Below are 26,150 nucleotides of genomic sequence, written 5' to 3'. Positions count from 1 at the left end.
CGGTGATGGTGATGGTGGTGAAGGTAAGGTATGGAGTACAGATAGCTGTAGGATTACATGGGGATTGGTTGCACTTTGAGTTTTGAGGGAGGATTTGCATTATTATCTCGGTTGTGTTTTCAACTTGTTTATGCATTACAAATTGTTTTTAGCCATAATTAAAAGAGAGCAGATGAAATGTTCCAGGAATAAAATAGAAGATATTCTAGTTCACATAACCTAAGTTTTATGAAAGACTTTTTTAAATTTTGAGTTTGATATTTTTTGTTCGGAATTTTTTATATGAATAAGAGTTCAATGCCTTAAAACCTATAAAATAGTAAACAAAAAAAAGACCTAAACGTACCTTTTTTAAATTTTATTAAAAATACTTTGTATTTTGAAGTTCACTGGAGTAAAAACAATGTCAAAGACTTGATAATCTAAAGGGGATTTTCAAAAGGACTATAGAAAGCTAACTATGATGGCAATAGAAATAAGGGTACTTTGGGTTCAATGAAGCGAATGAATATGTGGTCTCGGATTACGTGCTATACGAAATGGAGTGCAAAAACATATAATGCTACTATAAACCTCAAATAGCTTATGTTATCGGATTCATGAACACATTTTCGCCTTAAATTAAAATTATTGCCTGATATATTCTAGTACAACGGTTTTTAAATTTTCTCAAAATGTTTAACATAGTAAAGGTGTTATATATGGAAAGTAAGGGGAAAGAATGAGATAATTTTAGTAAAAAGTTACTTTTTTTTACTGATTTAAGGGTAAGTGTTTGTTGCATGTTTCTATGAGTTTCAGGACATATAAGTTATATTGAAAAAGATTTTCTAGTTGTTTTGGTTAAGGTTTAATTTGAAAACTTTTAATGACCGTGAAATGCTCTAAGCTGTTATGAAATCATAGAACTTCCAATTTTATTTCAGCGAATTGAAAAGAGTTCTATTTGAATAAAGGTCCTTTATTGTTCTCTTTTGAAACTCACATTTAATGCATTTTTCATGACAACGTCTTTTGAAGAAGTCCGCGGAGGAATGCTCGAGATGGAATCAACGGTGGCGTCTACAGTTCCAGTAAGGTTGAACTACTTCGTGAACACCTTATAGGGCTTCTTCGACATATTCGGAGCCCAGCCCTGTAAGGAGCGGTTTATCCGGCTTCTCTTCCTTGGAGTTATACTAAGGATCTGGCCCTCCAGGTTGGGGGGTTGTGCCGTCGAGGTAACTTCCTGGCCACTTAAAAAATACCTTTAGTTGCGAAGCACCTACAAGCCTCGGATACGGACGGATTCACTGTTGACAACCCACGCAAACGAAATAAGGAAAACGAACTTCGAATCTGTATGGAATGTTAGGTCCCTTAACAGACCACGTGCAGCCGAACAACTAGCGAAAGCCCTAAACTGCTGCAAGGCAGATATTACCGCTATCCAAGAAGTGCGATGGGATTTACCGGGCAAACGCAGACTAAAAGACTGCGATGTATACTACGGCGACTGCTACCGAGAACAAAGACAGCGTCTATTTGGGTGTGAATTTGTTGTTAGGTTAGGTTAGGTTGGAGTGGCTGTCCAGATATCATTGACACATGTAGACCTCAAGGGTCCATTGTGGTACCACTAATGGGGTTACTCATGGGAGAATAATGAACTTAAACAAACCATTTTGTACTTTTAATGAAGTTAGAGAGACGTTTTGTGTCAATTGTTGCCAGTTCACTGGTGTTATCGAAGAAGGGATTACCGAGAAAGTGATTCGTTCTAATGGAGAGTGCTGGACATAAACATATAGAAGGTGTTGGACTGTTTCCTCTTCCTCCTCGTCCATGCAGCTTCTACAGCTTTGTGTAGACCCCTAGCCTCAGAGCATGTCTTCCTATGAGGCAGTGTCCCGCTATTACTCCAATTGTAGAGCTTATACTTTGTCTGCTCAATGATATCAAGGTTTTTGACCGCTTTAAGTCAATACTTGGCCATATTTGCTTGGTTGCTAGGCAGGTCGTACTTTGTGACCATCTAGCATTTGTTGTTTCTAGAGCACATTGCTTAAGAAGATATTTGCATGTAGCAAGTGGTTTTCCTATGTTATGATTTTGTCTAACATAAGGCAGAAGTGTTCCATTTTTGGCGAGCTCATCGGCTTTGCAATTTCCCGGAATGTCTTTGTGGCCCGGCACCCAAATGAGGCGAATGTTAATCTTGGATTTGTTGTTGGAACTAGACAAAAAGTCTTGAGTTTCAACAGTGTGAGCTAACGCATCGAGTCTCTAATAACCTCTTAAGGAGTCCTATGCTGCCTGCATTAAGCCATCAGAGATGCCGCCTCTGAAGTGCTAGGTTTCACACAGCCACCACAGCAAAACCCCTGGTTTGACCAGGAATGCCGGCAAGCGCACACTGCGAAACAAGAGACATACAGAACGGAGCTGCACAAAAGGACTAGAGCTGCTAGCAAGCTCTACGAGCAGAAGAAGAGAGAGAAACACCGGCTTCTTAGATGGAAAAAAAGAGAGAATTAGAAGCTCGCGATCGAGGAGATAGAGGGATGTCACAACAGGAATGAGGTTAGTTAATTCTACCAAAAGGTAAAAAAGACCTGCCAAGGGTACCAGCTATATCTAAACTTAAGTCAAACAAATCCGCTGGAGCTGACGGCATCGTTGCTAAACTATTGAAAGCAGCAGGGGATGACTTGGTCGGAAGCATACACCATGCATGCCCGATGAGTGGAATCTCAGCATAGTGTGCCCGATACATAAGAAAGGAGACCCTCTAAACTGCGCCAACTACATAGCCCGGGAGCCAGCTTCATTATTCAATGTTAATGATGATAACGCTTAAATTATTTTTTTATCTGTAGTTTAGGCAAATGTAATCAACAAAATCGATGCCTGCCACCTCAACAGTGGGGCAATAAGTGGCAAAAAATTTTCAAAGTTGTAAAAAAACCGAGGTCACATGTCTAACATGATAAGACTTGAAACCGGTCTAGAACGTTAGTTGGCACTGCCTTGAGAAAGAAAAACCATGCCTGCCACCTGGACAGTGGGGCGAAGTTATCCTGCCGCTGACCTAAAGTTGTAAAAAAAACCGTCAAATTGTTATATGTGATAAGGGCTGAAGTATGTTTAGATAGGTAGTTTGACATTTAAAATTGAGGAAAAACAATGCCTGCCGCTTGCGTCCCGGGGAGAAGTCGCCGGCAGGATCGAAAATAGTCGCACTGTCGCATACTGTATACAATCCAAAAATATTTTGTTTTTGGGTAGAAATCTGGGAGAGAAACAATGTTTTGATGAATTTTGTAGACCTTTTAATTAAGAACACTGAAAAAATAATGTCAGCTCTAAAAGTCTAATACCACTCCAAAAAAGGGGGCAAAGAGGGGAAAAACACCCTTTTTAATCTACTTTATCAAAACGTCTAAAAAAGTAAAAGTATATTAAAATATACCTATACTTTGCATTAATATATACCTCATAACAATTATACCAGAAAAAGGGTAAGGAGGAGGGGGGAATCCCCTTTTGCTGTTACCTGGCATAAGATCTTTACAAAACAAATAAGTTTCAAAACATTTTTGTGTGTGCTTTTAGTTTTGGTTTTAATTTGTTTTCAAAACGTTATAAGATAATAATTTAGTCAAAAATGCTGGACAGCACATCTTCGCCACTTCTGAATGACTCCATTAAACATGAAATATCTTCTTCATCAGAATCTTCGCTAGTGCTGACTTGGTTGTGGGTAGTTTCTTCATCATATTCTTCGTTGTCAATTTGGATATTTGCGTCTGTTTGAAGGAACATAGATTAAAAACTGTATGAGTTGTCAAAGGAAGATGGAAAGTTGATGTATTTACCTGAATCATTAATGTTTGAATGATCCTTAATCAAAACTTCGCTGACCGAAGTTGGTAATTGGTCACCTTCAAACCACCTAAACTCCAATTTGTCCCTTATTTCTTGCCATCCACAGTTAGAAGGAGAGAGGACGGTGGGATTTTGGCGGTATGCATTACTCCATATACTTGAGATGTAAGCACATCTCAAAATTTGCTGGCGCAGCTCCGACTTGCAGGGTGGCAAAATTGAGCCATCAAAGTTTTTTGTTTTAATTTTGAACGTCTCTTCAATGTCGTTGCATTTAAAGGATTTGGCAAAAATTGAAAGCCGGGCTTCGTTGACGTCAGTAAACTTTTTAAGTCCGTATATGCAGCAAACAAATCTTTCTAGTATGTCAAATATCTGTGTTTCGATGTCTGGATAGTTCTTCAGTTTTGAGAAGGCTTCGATGAAATCAGTTGAGTTTTGAAGAATTGTAAGCGGCCGCTTCTTGCCTTTTTTGAAAAATGCAGGGTTGAAGTCACATCCTGTGAAAGCATGGAATCCTGGAAGAGCTTGACATAAATCTGGTCCCAATGATTCGTAGAGCTTCGACACGTTGATGAACCTTTCTGCATTACCAACGCCAACTTTCAGCCAAAGTCTTACATTTTCTTTCAAGTGCTGCATGTTTCCAAGTGCAATGACGAGAATGTCCGTATCGGAACAGCGAATAAGAACATTCGAATCTGGCTCCACTTGACAGGCGTGGAAAATGACTTTAGTGTCGGCTTCTTCGTGTGCAGGACATGCTTTATTTTCGTCTTCTGTTCTAACAACAGCTCCATTAACTTCCAAAAATTTGTAACAATTTTTATAGTTAACATAAACTGTTTTATTTTTGAAGAATGTCACCATCTCTTGGTTTTTCCAGTCTTCGATCAAAAAAGACACCAAGCTCTCCTTAAAATTAATATTTCTCAGCTCGGATAGAAAGTCTGCAGGCCGGACTTGATCGGGACCCTTTATTTGATACCTTTGACTTCGGTTTGTACCTCGCAACGTGTGTTCATTGTCCTTGATTGAGGGTGAGAAATACTCGTCAAAGGTTACTATCACCGTTCCGGCTGTACATCTCGTAAACGTCTGCAGTATCTTTTTTGAAATATTTCCAAAAGAAGCTGGGATCTCTCTCATCAGATGAAGAATGAAAAATCCATCGAAAATTTGGACATCTACTTGCGATGGTGGTTCTTTGTTTTCCTTTGTTTCCAAAATGTTCAATAGGGTAGATTTAGCTGTCTTGCAGATAGTTCCATCGATGTGGCAAAGTGACAGTGGAACAGGAGTCAATGGATAGGTCAATATTTTTGCAATGTCCAGAGAATTTTCCAGAGAGATTCCTAGCAGTCTTCCAAAAAGGTCACGTTGCAAGCGAATTTCAACAATTTTCCCAGCGACCGTCATTTTTTTCTTCTGTGAATCTGCAAAACTAAAGATTTTGTTTCTTTTAATCGGCTTTTCAAACCTGCTTTGACTCTCCGAACATTCTGTAATAAACATTTCTCTTTGCTTGTTGCCAAGATCCTCAACGTTTAAAAGATAGTCCGCGGCATTTTCACCAGCTGCCTGCCCAGTTGATATGTTATACAAATTCCTCTTATCCAGGGAATTTGAAAAAGGATTAATGTTCTGCTCGATGTTGGCGATCAATGTGGTTAATTGGTTGGTTGACTTTTCAATGTAACTTTTCTGTAGGTCAGCTGTAATATCCTGACTAATTCGTATTCCTGAAGTTTCCATTACATGAGTGATGATTTTCGCCCGTATGCTATGACTTTTACACCAGCGCTGTCGAGCAGAGATCGAGTTAGTCATATGGATAACACCAGTCAGTTTATTAGCAGCGTCAGCATTTATAGTCTGTTCCAACGTCAGATCGATCGGTTGTCGGGAGAATGGCTTATTTGTTCTCTTAATTCCAAATGATCCTTTTTCGAACTCTTCTTTCAATCCCGGATGAGTAACATCAACTTTCTGAAGATTGTCGCTATATTTCACGAGGTATCTTGAATAATTCTGTTGATTAAAAGTGAAGCAAAGATTAGTAATTTTGGGAAGTGCAAATTTAAACATTTCAAAATCTCCAGTACGTATACTCCTATTCAGCAAAAGGTAGTATTGCACCAGATTTGTATATATCAGGAAATACTTTGGAGTTTTTCCATGATCTCCAGAAAGTGTTTTTGCTTCATATTCTTCATACTTCGTTAGTAACTCCATTAAAGTATCGTTCAGAACTAGCGGATAAGACTGGCGTTCTTTTTTAAATTCTTCAAGGAATTTTCTTGTCTCACTTGTTATTTCGGCATCTGTTGAACTCAGAAAACTATTGAAATGCAAGATTTGAATTGCTAGGCACGTTAATGGATGAAGTCTTTTACATCGATTGAAATGCTTGCCGGTAATATAACCACTCACAGAACCATTAGCCAAAAGCCCCGAGTCGACCATAATGTTTGTTATACCGCAGTTGTCAAGAAATTTTCCTATTGCCTTGAAATAAGCCATCATTATGTGAAATGGTCCAATGTGAATGAAGAGGTTGTTGAAGCGGGGTGCTTCGGTGGACTGTAGCTGAAGTGCTGTTTTAGCAATGCCTAAGTCATATGTAACTTGCATATACATTTCACCACATTCTTGAATTACTTTTTGGCACTGTGTCATTGTTTCAAGGATAACATTGGCACATGTTGGAGAGTTATTAATGGTTGTCAGATATGAAATTTTTTTGTTTGGCGGAAGTGTCATGGCATATCAAACTATTGAAACCAACCCACATCGGCGTGTCTTGTATTTGAAGGGCATGAGACAGCATCCACAATGTGTCGATTTGGTTGGCGAATTTTATATTATCTGACTTTGGAATATTAGACGTAATAATAAGTGGCAATAGAGTTTCTGATATTTTTGGTTTTTTTGTATATGATTCTAATTCATGTGTTATAGCATCAAACTTACGGCGCCTTTTCGTTTTACTTATATTTTTGGAGGTCCCGGGATTTCCATCATTCTCATGATCACTTTCTTCTAAATCTTGTTCTTCAATATTTATCTCTTGAATGTTGTTGTCTTCAATGTTTTGGAAAATGATTCCAACGGTGTCGTGAAGAGTATCCTTTCCACTAGCTGTGTCAACAAATCGGTCAAAGTAATTGAATGCCAGGCCTGTGCATAAATTCGGTGATCTAATTATGTCTTCTGGGCAAATATCAGATTGATTGGAGCATGAAAAAGTTGCTTCAGTTTCTAATCCTTGTAGTGTTGAATAACTGCAACAATGACCATATCTGTTGATAATGTTGACAATTTTTTTGCTATTTGTCAAGCCTTTCAATGCTAATCCTAGTACTATATGTTTTGATGGCATAATTGTTCCATTGAAACGGCTTGGATAGAGTCTTCTGAGAACGAGTCAGCAAGTCTTTGGCAATTTGGACTTTTTTTTCTACGATATTCACCTCCGCTTAGTAAAGTAGTGTAAAAGTCCATAAGAATGTCTGGAACTGTGCACTCCCCTTTTATTAAATCAGAAACGGTCAGTTTTCTCTGGTAAAGCACATTTTTTAATTGCTCGAATAGACCTCCTCAAGATAAGTGCTGCCTTTTGTACGACGGATTTTTCCTCGAGAATTTGTATGTTGTTTTCTTCTAGTGCAACTCCTGCATATGGTTTCATTATTTTCTTATTTTTACGATGTATGATGTAAGCGGAGGAGGAACAAAAAAAGTCAACTTGTCTTTAAGAGGCTCGTAATTACATACATATATTAAGGTCTTTTAAGTTTTAAATATTTTAAAAATTATGCTTACCGTGTAACTATAGCTGCTGAAGGTCCAGATAAATTAAGTTCACTTTCGGAGGCTACCGATTCTACATTTGATTGTTTATATTTTACTTTAAGCGCAGTAAAATTGTTCAAACATTTTGAATGATAACCTTCACTTTCACTTATTGGATTCAACTTCACTTTACATCCAACCAAATTATTGGCTTGACGAATTTTCAAAATTCCAAGACATTTATCTAAACGTTCTTGATTGAATAAAATTATTTTGTCTTTTTTTCCACCACAAAAAACACAAACTTTTTTAACATTAGCCATCGCACCAAATTTCTTAACACTTCTATTATTTAGTAGAAAAGGAATCGTACTATAAGATAATAGCTCCCTTCATCGGTCTTTATATATAATAGAATTGAAAAAAAGCAATTAAAAGATCATTTTTTAACCCTTTTTAGGTAAAATATAAAAAATTATTTTTCCTTATTACTTTTTCTTGGGAAAAGAGCATTTAACCCTTTTTAGGTAAAATATGCAAAATAATTTTTCTCCATTACTTTTTATGGGCACCAATAAGGAAATAAGGTATAAAAAAATTTACTATGAAAATCAGCCAATAAATGGTTTTTCCAATTATATTTTTTTTGCACAAGTATGAACTCAGGTATAAAAATAGGAAAAGGAAAGTATTCATTTGAAAATAAAAATGTTTTATTTAAAAATAAATATATTACTAGTGGCAATTCTTGTAAGGATTTCACAAATAAAAAATGTGAAATTAAGATTGCAATAATCTTATCAATGTGTGCCAGTTACGACTTTTGCAAAAAAAATACACATTACGTTTCGTTATGAAACAAAAAAAAAAATTAAGGCTGTTTTAGACCCATAACCACCCCCCCGCACCACTCTCAAATTTGTATGGTTTGATTTATATTAGTGCCAGAAATAAAACTAATTATTTTAAAAGAATTTCGTTTTGAATATATGGGTATCAAGAAACATATAAAAATGTGTTTGTATCCCATTTGCCCTTCTTTGTGCCCCTTTTTCTTATATTATTGTTATAAGATATAAAATTATGCAAAAAATATGCATATTTCTTGTATACATTTAGTTTCATAGCTGTTTAGATAAAATTAAATAATTAATAGATTAAAAAGGGTGTTTTTCCCCTCTTTGCCCCCTTTTTTGGAGTGGTATTAGACTTTTAGAGCTGACATTATTTTTTCAGTGTTCTTAATTAAAAGGTCTACAAAATTCATCAAAACATTGTTTCTCTCCCAGATTTCTACCCAAAAACAAAATATTTTTGGATTGTATACAGTATGCGACAGTGCGACTATTTTCGATCCTGCCGGCGACTTCTCCCCGGGACGCAAGCGGCAGGCATTGTTTTTCCTCAATTTTAAATGTCAAACTACCTATCTAAACATACTTCAGCCCTTATCACATATAACAATTTGACGGTTTTTTTTACAACTTTAGGTCAGCGGCAGGATAACTTCGCCCCACTGTCCAGGTGGCAGGCATGGTTTTTCTTTCTCAAGGCAGTGCCAACTAACGTTCTAGAACGGTTTCAAGTCTTATCATGTTAGACATGTGACCTCGGTTTTTTTACAACTTTGAAAATTAACTGTAAATTAATGCACCACGGGTGCGCCTGCAGGCATCGATTTTATGTTTTTCTAATGTAAAAACTGCCCCAAAAAAATAAATTCATCCATTATCAAATCTTTCAAAAATGAGTGACGCTGGCTCCCGGGCTAACAGAGGCATCAGTCTCCTTAACATTGCGTATAAGATCCTCTCTGCCGTATTATGTGAACGTCTGAAGCCATTCGTCAACAACCTGATTGGTCCTTATCAGTGTGGCTTCAGACCAGGAAAGTCCACTATCGACCAAATATTCACACTACGGAACTTCAAATCGATACCCACCATCTCTTTATTCATTTAATTGACGCGAATAACAGCATCTATATGGAAGAGCTCTACAGAGCAATGTCTAGTTTTGGCATCGCTGTCAAACTTATCTGTTGAATGCACGCTGCTCTATTAAGGTCGGAAAAGATACTACCGATGCACTTGATGTCAAAAAAAGGTTTTAGACAAGGCGATGCACTGTCATGTGACTTTTTCAACATCGTTCTGGAAAGAATTGTGCAAAACTCAACCGTCAACACTAGAGGCACAATCTTCAAAGGTCGATCCAATTACTCGGATACGCAGATCATATTGACATAATTGGAAGATCAAAGCGTGATGTCAGTGAAGCATTTTTGAGCATTGCGATGGAAGCGAAGACGATGGGTTTAGTGGTCAATGAGGGCAAGACCAAGTATATGCTGTAATCAAAAAAGGACATTGAACAACGACGTCTTGGACAAAACGTCACCATGGACAGCTATAACTTTGAGGTAGATAAGAACTTTGTCTACCTAGGCACCGCTATTAATACAGAAAACGACACCAGCGCTGATATCAAACGAAGAATAACTCTTGCAAATCGCTGCTTCTTTGGACTTAGAAGGCAATTGAGAAGTAAAGTCCTCTCTCGAGCATGTAAAATCACCATCTATAAGACACTCATCATCCCGGTTCTCATTTATGGCGCTCAGGCCTGGACCCTGTCAAAGAAAGATGAGAGCGTCTTAGAATGCTTCGTGAGAAAAAAAATTCTTCGGTTGATTTTTGGTCCCGTATGCAAAGATAAAGAATGAAGGAGAAGATATAACGACGAACTGTACGGGCTGTACAGCGATACTGACCTAGTTAGCAGAATTAAAGTCCAACGGCTTAGATGGCTAAGTCATGTAGAGCGGATGGACATCAACGCTCCAGCCCGGAAGGTCTTCGAATCCAATCCCGAGGGACGGCGCAGTAGAGGAAGACCGCGAATCAGGTGGCGCACCCAGGTGGGAGAGGACCTCAACCAACTTGGCGTGCGAAACTGGAGAGAGGTAGCTAGGGACCGAGCTGGCTGGAGACGCATGTTGGTTGAGGCCCAGGTCCACCCCGGACTGTAGCGCCACCTTAACAACAACAACAAAGTCCTTCGTTGAATAGTTAATGCACCTTGGTACATAAGAAATACCGATCTACATCGTGACTTACAAATAGAAATGGTTACAGAAGTTGTTAAAAATACGCTGAATCGCACAACGAGAGACTGCAAAGTCATACTAATTCTGAAATGGAGTCCGTCTTGAATATAAGAAACTATGTTCGGAGATTATGAAGAACCAAGCCTCATGAGGTTATGGTCTAAAAAAAAACATGGGAAAGTTTTAAAAGTTTAAACGTCCCCCAAAGTGATTGTACAAAGTTAAGAAAGAAAAATTGGAAGTCGATCCTTCAAGATTGGTCCTGATGAAGAGGTGGTTTTAGTGGTTAAGAGTCCCACACTCCTTGGTGTCGAATACTGCCAAGTGTCTTTTGAAGATTTCTTCCTGTCAAAAAAAAAAACATTTTACTATTGTCAGCCAAGAAGCAGTTTTACACCCAAAAACCATATTTCTTGTAACTTTTAACTTTTTCACTGTTAAATTTTTTAAGATGACATATTCAAATGTAAGAATTATCCAAATAGAGGGTTATCTTATTGGAGAACCCTTTCGAATGACAATTTGCTAACAAAATAATTCTCATCATTAATTACCGCACACGATTTCAAAAGGCTTATTATCGTTGCTACTAATTTCATTGGTATTGTGCTGTCTTTTTATAGTCCTTGCAAAATAAACATTTTATTTGCCGTTGTGTTTGTGGCTTAAAATTTTTGATTTGGATGGCAAGTCTCAACATATTAACAAATATTGTCAACACTTAACATAAAAACAACCTATAGGAGCTCGCTATCTGATGGAATCCTTCAAAAACAACCAACAAAGATTAATCACAGTTTGTTATTTGTTATTTACCAATCAATTTACCTCTACCTCATCTCTGTACAAAGCAATACTCATATAGTCATAGCAGAGTTTACAGAAAATTGACGCATGCAACACATACCTAAAACCTATAACTACACTCCTACATACATAGATACTTGTTATTGGAAATGGTATTGTATGAAAATTGACTCAACACTAAATGAATTTTACTGTTTGCTTGTCAACAAACCAATTGGAAAGTGTATGAGCTGCAAAAATTCAACAGCAAATAACACGTTTTCAAACTGTTCCTGTACGTTGTTCGTTCGTTTCGTTCAATTCAAACAAGGACATCGATTGCAGTTTATGCATATACATACATATACACATTTGTGTTAATATGAACTTGTATGTTATTATAAGAGAATGTATAAAACGAATATGCCAGAAGCTATGACACTTGCAAATGTGTCACAATTCACAGTCAACACTTAATGGAATAGGGTCAAACATATATTTCGACTACTCTTACAAATAAACAGGAGATTATTATGAATGACACTATAACGTTGAAAGATTATTTTATGAGAGTCCTTGTTTGGTTGTTGTCCAAAGTAGGTACGGTACACAGTCATTGGTTAAATATTCTAATAATGTTATTATTTGCTAGAAGTGTAGGTACAAACTTAATGTTATTTTAGGCTGTGGGGGTGTTGGAAAATCGAAATTTGTAACATCATATTATAATACAGTAGGGTATTCTGCCAAAGAATCTTAGAACATTGTACAAGCATATTGTTGTGTTATTTTTATTGGAATTTAACTAGAATTTGTACCACACACATTTTGTCGTAATGTTGATTGTTAGTTTACCTAATTGTACCTACATATTTTGCAATTAATAAAATTATCTCCTCGAGATTGAAATAAAATTGGTTTTCTCCAAAATGGGTTTGAATTTCGGAATCGAGATAGGTAATTGAGTTACTACAGGTCATTTATATGCCTTGAATTTCCAATCAACATACTTTAAGCATAGGTTATTAAAGGAAATTCATTATCAGCCAAAACTATCAAGTAAGCTTATGCACATAAACCAAAAGCACAGCTGAAATCCAACATAATTGATATTATCGAAAAAAATCATCTTAATTTACAAATTGCACTTCTAAATTTCTCGTTATAAGTTGAATTGTCCTCGGTCCAGTCCAATTTGTCAAATTGAAGGATTTGACATTTCTCAAAGCTTAAAGTTAGCTAAAATTTTAAGAAAGTTGTGAGTTTTAAGAAAGTTGTCGGCAAAAAACTATTAGAAATAGATATATGAAAAACTTTCCCTAATATTTGTCTATGTCTTTGAATTCTATCAGAATGGTATCCCCTACCAAAATGTTATTTTGTTTTCTCAGGAACTTATGACACGATTGAAATAGTTTTTTTTTTATGAAAAGCTTTCATATTGTCTAAATAATAAAGAAATATCTATTTTTTTTAATTTTAAAAAAATATTTAAAGAAATCTATTCTTAAGATCTGAATGACGAAACTAGGTAAGAAACCCTCAAACACAGACATGTTCTTAGACTTTGAAACGGCAACAAATGTCAAAAAACAAAAACGATTAATGTACATTTTAATAGAAAATTAAGTATGGTGTTTAATATTAATGTTTCCAGAACTTCTACACTGGAACTTGTACCAACATTATTTGCTGTCTGTTTGAGGGAACAAATCATTGCTTTTCTCTGCTCCCAACATAGTCACACGAAAGTAATCAATCAAGACATTAATGATGGTTATAAATATGTTTGTAGGTTGTCACTCCAACTGACATAAGCCACTTAAATCAAAACACTATTTTTTGATGTTTATAAATTACATATTCGTTCGGTTTTTAAAGTATTAAATACTTTTATTTATTATTAAAAACGTTGTTAGTTTATTAAAAGAGCTAATTTATTTTTTATGAAAACAGACTTTTTCAACTTTCAAGTCTTTATTGGAGAATCGAATTTATTATTAAGTTTAAAAAAATACTCGTTCTGGTCCGATTTATTTTAATATCACAGATTTCATAAGCAATTGGTCCGCCAAAAAAATTAAGAGATTTTCTATAAACACATAAACTAACCATTTTTTTTTAAATTTTACTTAAACTTACTTACTTTTAAAATAAACAGATCAAGTTTGAAAGATATACCAACAAATTAAATGTGTTCAAGTTTTAACACATTATTTTTTTAATTGGGGATAATTTCTTTAATTTGTTTTTGAGTCTTAGATAAACCTAAAAGATTTGTAGATATTCATTTTGCATACAAAATTTAGTTAATTTTTGTTTAGTTGCTTAGGGAATCGCAAGAAAAAAACATATTGGAGCATGTAACTCTTGTTTACAGTCAATTCTCTCTTAATAGATTTTACTCAATTCTTATTTTGCGATGTTTTTAAACAATATTGGATTTTCGAATCCAATATTGTAGAAGATCGAACGCGAATTAAATTCCTTTTTTTTTAAATGATTAAATCGAAATTGCACACCCCCGATGTGCCGCGAGAGTTATTATGACACATTACGAGAAACGTCAGTCGATATGACAAAACAGGTGAAAGAATTCACTACAGGTAGCAATAAAAGTATTGCCAGCACGGTAGCTCAGCTTAAAGGGGGGTTTCGATTAGTTGAATATTTTATTAATCAAGGTGATCAATAAAATTGAAATGAAATTGATATCAAAATGATGTCGAAATACGACGAGGCGAATTTCTCCAAGTCGTATTGATTAGAGTGGGCGCCAGGAAACTTTTTACTGGAAGTTTACCAAAACCAGGAGCTGAAAAATTGGTCTTCAAACAGAGTTATGAAATATAAGAGTGGTTTATTTTCCAGATGGGAATTTAAAATTATCTTTTATTGCCTGGAAAACCTTGGCCGAAGCCGGGATTAAAAACCAGGATCTTTTATAACAACGAAATTACAAAAAAAAGATTTTGAGGTTGACAGAAGGCCAGATCTCGGTAAAAATAGGTACGGGGAATATCAATGAAAATTATTAATTGTTAAATAAATTAAAAAAAAGAAACACAACCAAGAAAAATCACTTCAAGAAAATTTTCGACAAAAGACAAAAAAAATCAAACGGTTAAATATTTCCCGTAGTATCGGGGAAAACAGACTTTTGACGCGAAGGTCTAAAGAACACCAGAAGAAAAGCAATATTCTAAGAAACAAAGGAAAACACTATACTTAGCTTCTTTTTTTGACTTTCTTCAACAGCTACCGTAGTCCTTCCTCAACAAATTTCTTCACAGCAGAAAAAAATCTTCAATTTACTAAAACTTAAAAAATATCGTACAAAAATTTAGTCTTTTTCAATAACAAATTTCTTGACACGATTTTCGTTAATCTTCGCCTTTGGGCGTAATTCAAAAAAGTGGCCATCATCATGGCGAGCTTCACCCTTCCGGCTACTTGCACTCAGGCAATCTTCTCGGATCTTTTGCGTGGTGATCGATCTGTCTCGGTCCCACAACTTTCTCCATCCATAAGATTGGGGTGTGCGACCGAGAAGCCAGGTATCTTTCATCGCACGCGATCTCTTTAAAGAGGTGATGAGATCACCCCGTAGCTCTGTGAGTGAGTTTAGCTTTTTACTTTCGAACCCATTCCATTCCGTGTGGAATTCCTGGCATTACCGAGTACCTACACGCGCTAGATTTAGGTTAAGGAAAAACTACTTATTTCGTGTTGAAGAAGGTTGGTAGTCAAGCCTATAATTAAAGTGAAAGTTATTAAAATATTCTTGGGGTGATTTTCTATCGTTAATACTTTATGATGGGCACTCCCCCATACTAAGTAACAGATGGTGTGACTTTCCTGCACACATTGTTGGGCATCGTCTTCATGCCTTGATGATCTCATTCAACCAATACGTGGGCCAACCGTCGCACAGTTCATTGGTGTGGAATCCTTTCGCACAGTTTTGGTGATACCTGTTCAATTTGCTTTCCCAAAATGCTAGGAGAGCAGGTCACTGGCTGATAGTCCAGGTTTCTACTAAACTCTTCTAAAATTTTCGGGCCGCAGTAAGAATACGTTAACAGTGGTTAGCAACAAGGGAGGTGAAACTTGTTGTGGTAAAATTTACCGCAACAAAATTTTTGCATTTCAATTTTCTATACTTAAAAATTCATTGCGGATCAAGATTTTTAGAAACTCAAGAACATGTTTTATATTCTTGACATTTTTTTCATTTAGACAAATTTTTCTAAAATGATAAAAATGTAGCTCTTCCCCATCTTTTGTTGTTATAAAAACCCCAATTTATACTCAGAATAAAAAAAATTGTCATAAAGAACTCTATTTTCACTCAGAATAAAATAATTTATATTAAAATTTAAACTTTCAAGCTAATTAAATCTAATATTGATATTTTAGAAACTTTCGATTTAGAGGGAGTCGACTATATGTGAACATTACAAACAAAATAACCCACAGGAAACAATTAACTCATTATTAAATCACTTAATGCTTTTACCCTAGTTATGGCGGCTTGCTTCAACCCCCTTTAACAATTATGTAAGCTTTTAAAAACAAAATGTTTACAATAAAAGCATACAAAGGTAGGACATTTATAGAAGAACAGGCATGACACAAGATAATCGAGGGCACCCCACAATTACTTTCACCATTAATAGAAAATTTTGTTTTGATGTCAAATGTATATACATCTACATACAAGTCAGTATAGATAATAATATTGTGACATGTTTTTCAAATAGAAACCGAAAACCAAAAACCTCAATAAAAATTCCCTTTCAGAGCCCATTAGCAAATATGTCCTAACGACAACGGTCCTTAGACGACCTAAATATATTTGTTTTCTTTAAAAAAAACCTCAATATCAAATCATACTTAAAAAAAAAACACCAAAGGTTCCCAACATTATAGATACATATGTATGTATGTATGGACGTACCTACTTTTGAGTATATTTTGAGTTTTGAAGGAAAACAAAAAACAAAGTATATAAAGCCTGCCAAGGAACCCAGAGGTTTGATGAAATGTTGTTGTTGTTTGTTGAGAGCATTTTAAGTCCCTAGACAAAGAGATAAATAACAAGAAAAAAAAAGAACGCCAAAAACCCAATCGAACCAAATCTAAAGTGATTTAAGTTTTTTTCCCCTTAAATTTGTGTATCCTGTGTGCCACAAACCCGATATCTACCCCCGAATGTAATATGGTATCGTTTTGGGAGGGAGGGGGGGCGGACCACTCCTTAACTTCACAATGCAATATAAGAACGACCCGAGCCAAACATGGAAAAAAGGAAACAACACGTAATGCTATCACAAAGGCGGGGGTGGGGTGTAGAATGTAGAACTGAAAATGGTCGCAATTATTTAGTGCTTTCGACGATTATACCCTTTTTAGCGATACTGCTGTGTGCTCCATCAAGAAAACATCCTGGTTTATAGCCGATGCTTTACATAAAGTCTCAAATGGCCATTGATGGGTTCACATGAAAATGCGATAAGATTTCTATGTGAAAATAATTTCTATCCTTTTTCGCATGGCATGAGTGTCCTTGAATATAACAAAAAATATATACATACATACTCGTTGTAAAGTTATACATTTATTTATATATATAAAACATTTACACTAGAAAATTCGGATAGAAAAAAAAAAAAAAACTTTGGTATCGTTTAAATTTCAGTTGAGTCTTGAGTGTTCTTAACTGCGATTTAAAGCGTGGGGTCGATAAGATGTGGGTTGAGATATTGGGAGGGTTATATAGAGTGTTGTTTGGTCCTTGGCAGGATGCAATAAAATATTGTGTAGGAAATTCCCCTAGCTAATCATGATTCAAGGAAGTTTTATTATTTTCTTCTTTTTTCTTCTTCTTATTTTTCTTTAAAGAAGGACAGTGTACAAGTAAATGAAACGAGGATAGATATTATGATAAATGGGATTGATACCCTTCTGACCCAATCGTTATTTGCAGGCTTGAAGGAATATATTATTATTGTTATTGTTATTATTACGAGAGGGGACTTAAAAAAATAGATGCAAACTGCAAAACATAAAATTTTATGATGCTGTAAATTGTTGTGTATGCCACAAGAACCTCATTCGGGTTAAAATGTTCATAAGTATATATTATATATATATACTTATAGAAGCCGAGGGATGTGTGAATAAATGAGAATTTTAAAGTTTTGAGGATCTTGTTTTTTTTTTAATGTTGGTGAAGGAAATGGAATAAGATTTGAACAAAAACAGAGTAAAAATGTTGGTTTACAAACACACTGCTTCCCTAGTTTTGAAAAATCATTTTACTTGATTAAGAGAATTATGATACAACAGACAAAAAAGAAAAGAAAAATACTCTTTATTTAATGAAGCGTTTAGATTGAAATCTCGTCAAATAGGAATACGTAAATGAAGGAAATGAAGGTACTATGTTTTTGGGGATATAAATAAGTTGTCGATATTTAAGGGGGTATTCTGGTCTAGAAATTAAAAAAAATCGATTTTTTTTTCTTTTCATATTTTCATAGTTTAACTATTTAAGAATATGTCTACTAGAGGATTTTCCCAAATTCAAATTATTTTCGGAGAAATAAGTATTTTGCTGAGCAGCCATCCAAATCGGTTGGGCTGCAACTAATAGAACAAAAGACATAATGGGGTACTTTAAACGCGTTTTTCTCAGAACTGTCTTTTTGAATCTGATACCCACGATTTCTCAGGTTCTGCCGAACCGATTTACTTGAAATTTTAAGAAAGTCTTCTTTAGGGACTTGTCTACGTCCGGAACTACGGCCATCCCCAAATTTTTATTTTTACTATTTTTAACAAATCGAAGAATGTTCAAAAAAATGGTAAATTTTTTGTATTTTTCTTTAGACAGCCGCCATTTTGTAAAAAAAAATGTTTGTAACTTTTCCGTAGTTCCAGACATTGCGACATTATTGTAGATTAATAATCTTTTTTAGTTTTTGATTTCAGATTTCTAGGAGAGTTAAAATCGTGGGTATGGTCACGCACCAAATTTTTGAGACGCACTACTCTATCAGCTGATAACTAACGGAATTATTATTTTTTTTTACTTTTTTATTTTTTTTGTATGCTTCTAATGTGAATAAATAATGTATAAAAAAATTGATGGTAAAATTGTAGCTTGCTTTTTTCTACAGCACTTCAAAAATTACATAAAATTCATGTCTCTAGACCAGAATACCCCCTTAAAAGGAATATAGGGTATATATTCTTTAAATATATTCTAACGAGGAAAATAACTAAACCATTTTTATTTAGTCAATTTTTTGAAGTAGATGTTTTTCAAAACAATTATTTCACTGCGCAATCGTTTACATATGTGTAGTGTATAGGTCCTATATATGATTTACTAGATTGTGTTAAATTCACACAATGATATCTTATTATATAGAACTATAACATAAACATATTTGTGCGTGTAACATAAACATATTTGTGCGTGTAAACTAGGACTGAATAGTACGTGTAAATTGATCATCGGTTGTGTTGCTGAACGCACTCATTGATCCAGGAGAAGTTTGACATATACACATTGAACATGACACACTTATTTTACATTACTGGACGGAGGCACCTCGTGGACGGATCACGGATATACTACATTTTGGCGACGAGGTAAAAATAACTTAAAAAATTGTGATACCAAGTAAACTAAGAGATAGGGTTCTCAAAGCTGCACATGAGGGCCATCCTGGCATCGTGGCTATGAAAAGCAGATTAAGAACAAAAATTTGGTGGCCGAAATGCTATAAAGACTCTGAAAATCTTTGTAAAGCCTGCAAAGGGTGTACCCTAGTTTCTGCACCCAACCCACCTAATCCACTAAAGCGCCGTGAATTACCAACAGAACCCTGGATTGATGTAGCAATCGATTTGATGGGACCACTGCCAAGTAACGATTATATTTTTGTAATCGTTGACTACTACAGTCTATACAAGGAGGTAAACATTTGTCGAACCATAACAAGCTCAGTTATCATCGTGCTTTTAAAAGAGATATTCAGTCGTTTGGGAAATCCTGTTTCCATTACAGCAGACAATGGTAAACAGTTCATAAGTGCTGAATTAAATGAATTTTGTAAAGAGCAAAACATAAGAATTTACCATACGATCCCCTACTTCCCCCAACAAAATGGTGAAGTAGAGAGACAGAACAGGGACATTCTTAAGAGATTGAAGATAAGTCAAGCTGAAAAGAAAGATTGGAAGGAAGCCTTAAGTGAATACATGATAATGTATAACAGTACCCCCCATACGGTAACAGGCAAAACACCATCTGAATTGTTTTTTAGTAGACAGTTCCGAGATAAACTACCAATGATGAGAAACATAACTTACAATCCAAGAGACGAGGACATAAGGGACAGGGATAGAGAATGTAAAGAAAAAGGTAAAGAGTATGCGGATCGGAAAAGGCGAGCTCAAGATTGTGATCTGCAAGTCGGTGATAAGGTGTATATTAAAAACATGAACAAAAGTAATAAACTAAGTTTAAACTACGAGCCAACTTCACATACAATCGTGTCAAATAATAATGGAGATATCGAAATAAGAAATGATGAAACGGGAAATAAAATAAGACGGAATGTGGTCCACCTAAAGAAGGTAGAAGGACAATGGAAAGCTTTGGATACAGAAAGCACAGAAGACGGAGATGTTGTACGTGAACACTCAGAATTATCAGACAAATCTAATTAAAACTATGAAGTGAAAGTTAAGGAAGTATGGAAAAAAAAAATATATTTTTTATTGATTAATTGAATTAAAAGTTTATTTTGAAAAGAAAAATTGTAAAAACAAATAAAATAATAACAAGGAAGGGATGTAGTGTATAGGTCCTATATATGATTTACTAGATTGTGTTAAATTCACACAATGATATCTTATTATTTAGAACTATAACATAAACATATTTGTGCGTGTAACATAAACATATTTGTGCGTGTAAACTAGGACTGAATAGTACGTGTAAATTGATCATCGGTTGTGTTGCTGAACGCACTCATTGATCCAGGAGAAGTTTGACATATACACATTGAACATGACACACTTATTTTACATTACTGGACGGAGGCACCTCGTGGACGGATCACGGATATACTACAATATGTATTATATATATTTTAAATAGATGCATGAAAAATCGAAATTCTTCGTCTGCGTCGTTTAAGTGGTCCTTTTACAGCTGTCAGGATTTTAGTCTTGCTAAAATAATGTTCATAAGTTTTCTATAACTTATGTTCTCAAATGAATTAAATTTGTATTTTTTTCTTAAAATTAAAATTAAAAATGAAGGTGAGATGATGTTAACTTTACATTGGCGCAATTTAAAACATTTTGGTTTACAATTAGTTAAATTGTCATTTATATAACTGCAAAAATTATGTAATTATAATCAAGAGTTTTTCTATAAGAGTAGAATATGACATCATTTAAATACCCATCTCGTCTTCTTTTGAAGGTACGGATCCGAGTGGTCCGGTCGAATGACTTTTCCGCATAGATCCGACTGAATTTGTTTTTTTTTTCACCTTCAGTGCATTGGTTGATTGTGGTTTTTTTGCATAGGCTTGCGAGTTCAAGATACCCCACAGAAAAAAAATCTAGAGGGGTCAAATTGCATGACCTTGGTGGCCAATTCAAATTATCCCTTACTAAACCCTTACCCTCAAATCGTTCAGAAAAAATGTCAAAAGTGTCGTTTGCTGTGCTACATAGCACCGTCCTGGTGGATTCACATGTCATCTAGGTCCATATGGTTCAATTTTTGCCATAAGAAATTATTTATCATCGTCATGTAGCGCACGCTGTGGACGTTGAACCCATCACTATCGTCGTTTTCAAAAAAGTACGGACCAATTTCAACACCAAACAGTAACATTTTAAGGATGCATTATTACCTGGTGGGTTGGTGTCCTCCCTTACAGGGCAATTTTGTTTGTTAGCACAGCTATTCATTCAAAAATGCACCTCGTCACTATAGTTGATATTTCGGCCTAAATTGGAATCCTCTTCTTAACGATTCGAAGTCCATTCAGCAAACAAACGACGTTTATTGTCCTGATTTTAGCTTCTGGGTCAGTTGGATCTTGATTGAAAGGGGGTAAGCCCGAGTCACATAGCAAAAGTCACTAAGTTGAAGTCTTAAAAGCTCCGAATTCTTGTGGACGGTGAGGAATTGACTGGCTCGGTTTCCGCTGTACACTTTCACGGACCGCGGCAATGTTCTCGGCCGATCTTGCCTTCCTTGAAAGTACGGATGTTGGCTGATTGTTTACTGAACCGTTCGTCTCGAACTTGGCCACCAAACGTTGAAGAGTCGACTGTGAGGGGCCACCACATCTACAGTTGTGTTCATAAAAATAGCAGTAGTGGTCACATTTTATTAGATTGTCAATTATTTTAGAACGGAAATTCTTACAAAATAATTGACATGTTAATTGCTTCTAACGGTTTTTTGTTTTCATATTAGAGACTCTTAGCTTGAAGTTATACTGTACTTTTCCCGGTGAACACCCATTATTTCAAACTCTCTGGATATAGAGTGTTCATAAAAATAGCAGTGCTCTTGAGTATTTGTAACATACCATTCTTTAAAAAAAGGCGTGTGGTAAAGAGAATGAAGTTTGCCAAAGTGCATAGAGAATGGGCAAAATATAAATAGAGGAATATTCTGTGGGGTGATGAAAGCAAATTCGTCCTTTTTGGATCCAAGGGTCGTCGAGAATATGTGAGAAGACCCCAACATGCAGCATTTGATCCACGGTACACTATAAAAACAGAGAAGAAAAATTATGATATGGGCTTGTTTTTCATACTACGGGGTCGGGCCTATTTATCCCATCGGGGGTATAATTGAAGGAAAAGAATATGTGAAAATTATCGATGAGGTTATGTTACTCTATGCTGAAGAGGAAATGCCGTTGGGTTGGATATACCAGAAAGACTATGACCCAAAGCATACATACGTCAAAAAATGCAAAATCATGGTTTGCGCAGAAGAAGTTATCCGTTATCGAGTGGCCCGCTCAATCTCCCGACCTAAATCCCATCGTAAATTTGTGGAGGGATGAATTGTGGGAAGCAGGGCGTGATTCGTCTAACGCAATACTTATCGAGATGTGTCAGGTTTTATTGGACTCGATGCCACGAAGATGCGAAGCAGTCATAAAAAACAATGGTTATTCAACAAAGTACTAATTGTAAGTTTTTCTTACTTTTTACGTAATAAATCCAGTACTTTGTCATGTACTGCTATTTTTATGAACAGCCATATATTTAAAAAAAAAAACAGTTTTTACTGTGACGAAACTAACGTTAAAATAGATAATACTTATTTTTTGTTGTTATGAATAGAATATTTTAGTTTTTTATAAGAAGTTTAATGAAATATTTTATAACGTTGATATTAAAAGCCTTTTTGTTTTATTTGGAGAGCATTGTTATTTTTATGAACACAACTGTACTTACAGACATCCTTATAAAAATCTTTTATTTCGACTCTAAGGACCTTGAAACGTCAAGAAATGCCAACATTTTCAATTCGACAAATCAGACCCATCACAAAAACTTCCTATGGGAAGTAAATAAGGAAGGGTGCCAAAGACAGAACGGAGCCCTGGGGCACATAAGCGCTTATCTTGAACTTCTCATAGGAACTTATTGTAATCGGTCCGATTTATCGAATTTAAATCTTGACATTTCTCGATGTTTCAAGGTCCCTAGACTCGAAACAAAAGATTTTTAGAGAGATTTTTATGCGGTCGTGTGTACGTACGTTCGTACATACGTATGTACGTCCGTACGTTCGCGAAGATTTTTTTTCCGTCCATAGCTTAAGAACCAGAATAGATATCGATTTCAATCAAATTTTGTTGAACAAATAATAATGCAGAAATATCCAGAAAGGATTCTCAAAAAAATTGAGTACCTATGTACATTTTTCACCATAGCAATTTTTAAAAAAGGTGAAATTCAATTAATATCTCAATTCGATTAAAACAACCAAAACTTTAAGCAGAATGAAAAATAAATTACAGATTGTTGTCTGCTAAAAAATAAAAAATAATCTACTGCAATTTTGTGCACATTACTTACCATTTTGTTCTCGTACTTTGATGACTTCTAAGATGAGTACGCATCAAAACTCTTTTATAATATTCAAATAAAACGCGAGCAAGATTTTCACTTTCATTATTTGTTATGAATGGACCGCCAAAAAATATGCCGCTAATTGCAATTGATTCAACGAACTACTACACTACTACTTTTACCGATAAATTACATACATATACCTAAAAAAAAACAAAATCACTTTCAATCGACTATTTTTTTATAATAAAAGCACTTAAATTACAATTATCACTTAATTTATATTTTAATTCACTTAAGAAATTAACAAAACAAATATTTACGACATTATAATATTTTTTTTACGATCCGATCCCGAAACAGAACCAACGCAGTGAAATAACTGATAATGCACTGAACTATGTAATCGTTGAAAAACTTGTTCAAACTTGCAAAGAATAAATCCGCTCCACATTGTTTCTCCTTGTCAACTCAACAGTGTTCTTGATGGAGATGAGAAAGAGATGGGAGAGTTATGTACAAATATGTAAAATTATCGATATATCAATTATAAGTCGCAGTGGCGTTGCTGATTGTTAGAGATGATTTCTAAATTTCTGGTTGGGGTAAAAATATCGATTATTGTGGGTGTGATAATTTCGCTAAGGAATCGATTTCAATGCTTTAATGGCATATTCACAATGGTTGACGATTGTCTCTGTTGAACTATTTAAATAAGTTGTATGCAACTTTTCAACTTTACATTGGAAGTTATTGTTATTGGTCCAATTTGTTCAATCAAAAAGTTTGACATTTATCGACGTTTCAAGGTCCTTATATTCTAAATTATAATTTTTAGAACAATTTAAAAAAAAAGGTTCTACTTACAAAATTATTCTGGGCTCAATAAAACTTTGTTCGCAACATATTCGAGTTGACAAATATGTTTTTAAGATTTTTGATTTGCAAAAATATTGACGAATTATTTTAAAATCCCATAATGTTCATATTTTTATTATATCTAAGAAAATATACTAATTTCTTTTTGATTTGGGTGTCGAAAAAAGATTTTCCAAACGTTTATACATCTCATAAAAAACTGTGATGTAAATGTTCCATTGGGAACTTAAAAAATCGTTTACTGATTACAATAACTAAATTTGTGTGTAACAATAACAAGAAGGACAGATATTTAAAGAAGACCATTTGCATTTTTTCTAAATGATACCGTAAATATTTTGTCTAGAATGATAAGTCTTATTTTATATGTATGTGTACCATACCTAAAATTTGTGTGGGTTTAAAATTCTGAGTCGGTCAAAATTCTATTACAAATATTTGATTTTTATAATTATAATTTATTTCTTTGGCTTTTGTAAATAATGTTTAAAGCAATGTTCTTAAATAATTGAGACTTAGTTTTACTATTTTCAAGTTTTCGTAAATTTGTTTAAGAAACTGGAATGATGTGTAACCCAATACCATCAATTTTGTAGTCTTTGTTGTTTTAGATCAGCTTTTACTTTCACCAACCTTCAAAAGACAGGTACTATTTTTTGAAATTTGTATGTTTAATTTTTTATTTTAATATTCTACATAAACATTTCCAAAATGTTTATTTTTTAAAACTAAAAATTGCCAGTATTTTGAAAAGCATACAATTGTATTATTTCCATTATTTAATTATTTAAAAAAAATATTTTGAAGAGAACGTACTACGAGATAAAAATATGATATTTATTTTAGGGCCAAGACATCAATTTTTTACTGGGCCAAGGGTGTGTTCGATTACGAATTTGACTTTATTATCATGTCTAACGCTTAAGGTTTAAGTAAAGCAGATGCACGTTTTTAATACCTCTCTATTTTTGACCTTTAAGTTTTTGTATAAAACTATCATTTGAATTTTTCGGAAAACATAGCCAAATAAAGGGTGGTTTTCTAGCTATAATCTATTTGGCAACACTGGTTTAAACCTGCAGTCGTCGCGCACCAAAATGTTACACCAATCGTCATGTGGATTCATTTTAAAATTAGAATAAAACCAAAATGCTTCAATTTTTTCAAATTTATTTTGGATTTAAAAAGTAATTACAAACAATATTAAGCTAAGTTAACTAATTGCTTTTTACAATAGTAATCTACGAGACGACTGCAGGGCTTAACAGCTGACTCACGTTTCGTGTTTTATTTCACTCTCAAATATCTTCTGTTTGGTCTAAAATTTATTAACGAATCATCTTACAAATGAAGAACGCTTACAAATTATTGAATTTTAGGAAAGCTCATCACGCGAAAAATTGCTTTCAGCGACGAAGCTCATTTTTGGCTTAATCCGTACTTAAATAAGCAGAATCGTCAATTTTGGAGTAAATATCAGCCAGTAGCATTGCAAAAGCTACCAATGCATACAGAAAAAGTCACATTTTGGTGCGGTTTATGGACTGGTGGCATAATTTGACCGTACAAGATGAGC

At 34.7% G+C, this 26,150-nt stretch overlaps 3 protein-coding genes across 3 annotated transcripts in view; 1 reads left to right on the top strand and 2 right to left on the bottom strand.

The window, feature by feature from the left end:
• LOC129945619 (teneurin-a) overlaps nucleotides 1–26,150 on the bottom strand; it is a 609,733-nt gene that overhangs the window by 502,965 nt on the left and 80,618 nt on the right. The gene's annotated exons all lie outside the window — the stretch shown is intronic.
• LOC129945620 (uncharacterized) lies at nucleotides 3,588–5,021 on the bottom strand. Its single transcript, XM_056055460.1, has 2 exons — nucleotides 3,858–5,021; nucleotides 3,588–3,788 (listed from the first exon to the last, which is right to left on the bottom strand). Exons 1-2 carry the CDS (start codon nucleotides 5,014–5,016, stop codon nucleotides 3,637–3,639), a joined length of 1,311 nt encoding a protein of 436 aa, XP_055911435.1. The 5' UTR covers nucleotides 5,017–5,021; the 3' UTR covers nucleotides 3,588–3,636.
• On the top strand, nucleotides 19,310–20,302 carry LOC129944918 (uncharacterized protein K02A2.6-like). Its single transcript, XM_056054577.1, has one exon. It carries the CDS (start codon nucleotides 19,310–19,312, stop codon nucleotides 20,300–20,302), a length of 993 nt encoding a protein of 330 aa, XP_055910552.1.

This window comes from Eupeodes corollae, chromosome 2 (genome assembly GCF_945859685.1).
Source record: "Eupeodes corollae chromosome 2, idEupCoro1.1, whole genome shotgun sequence".
Taxonomy (NCBI): domain Eukaryota; kingdom Metazoa; phylum Arthropoda; class Insecta; order Diptera; family Syrphidae; genus Eupeodes; species Eupeodes corollae.
Note: the sequence above shows the minus strand (reverse complement) of the source record. Positions and strands in the feature narration are given on the sequence as shown.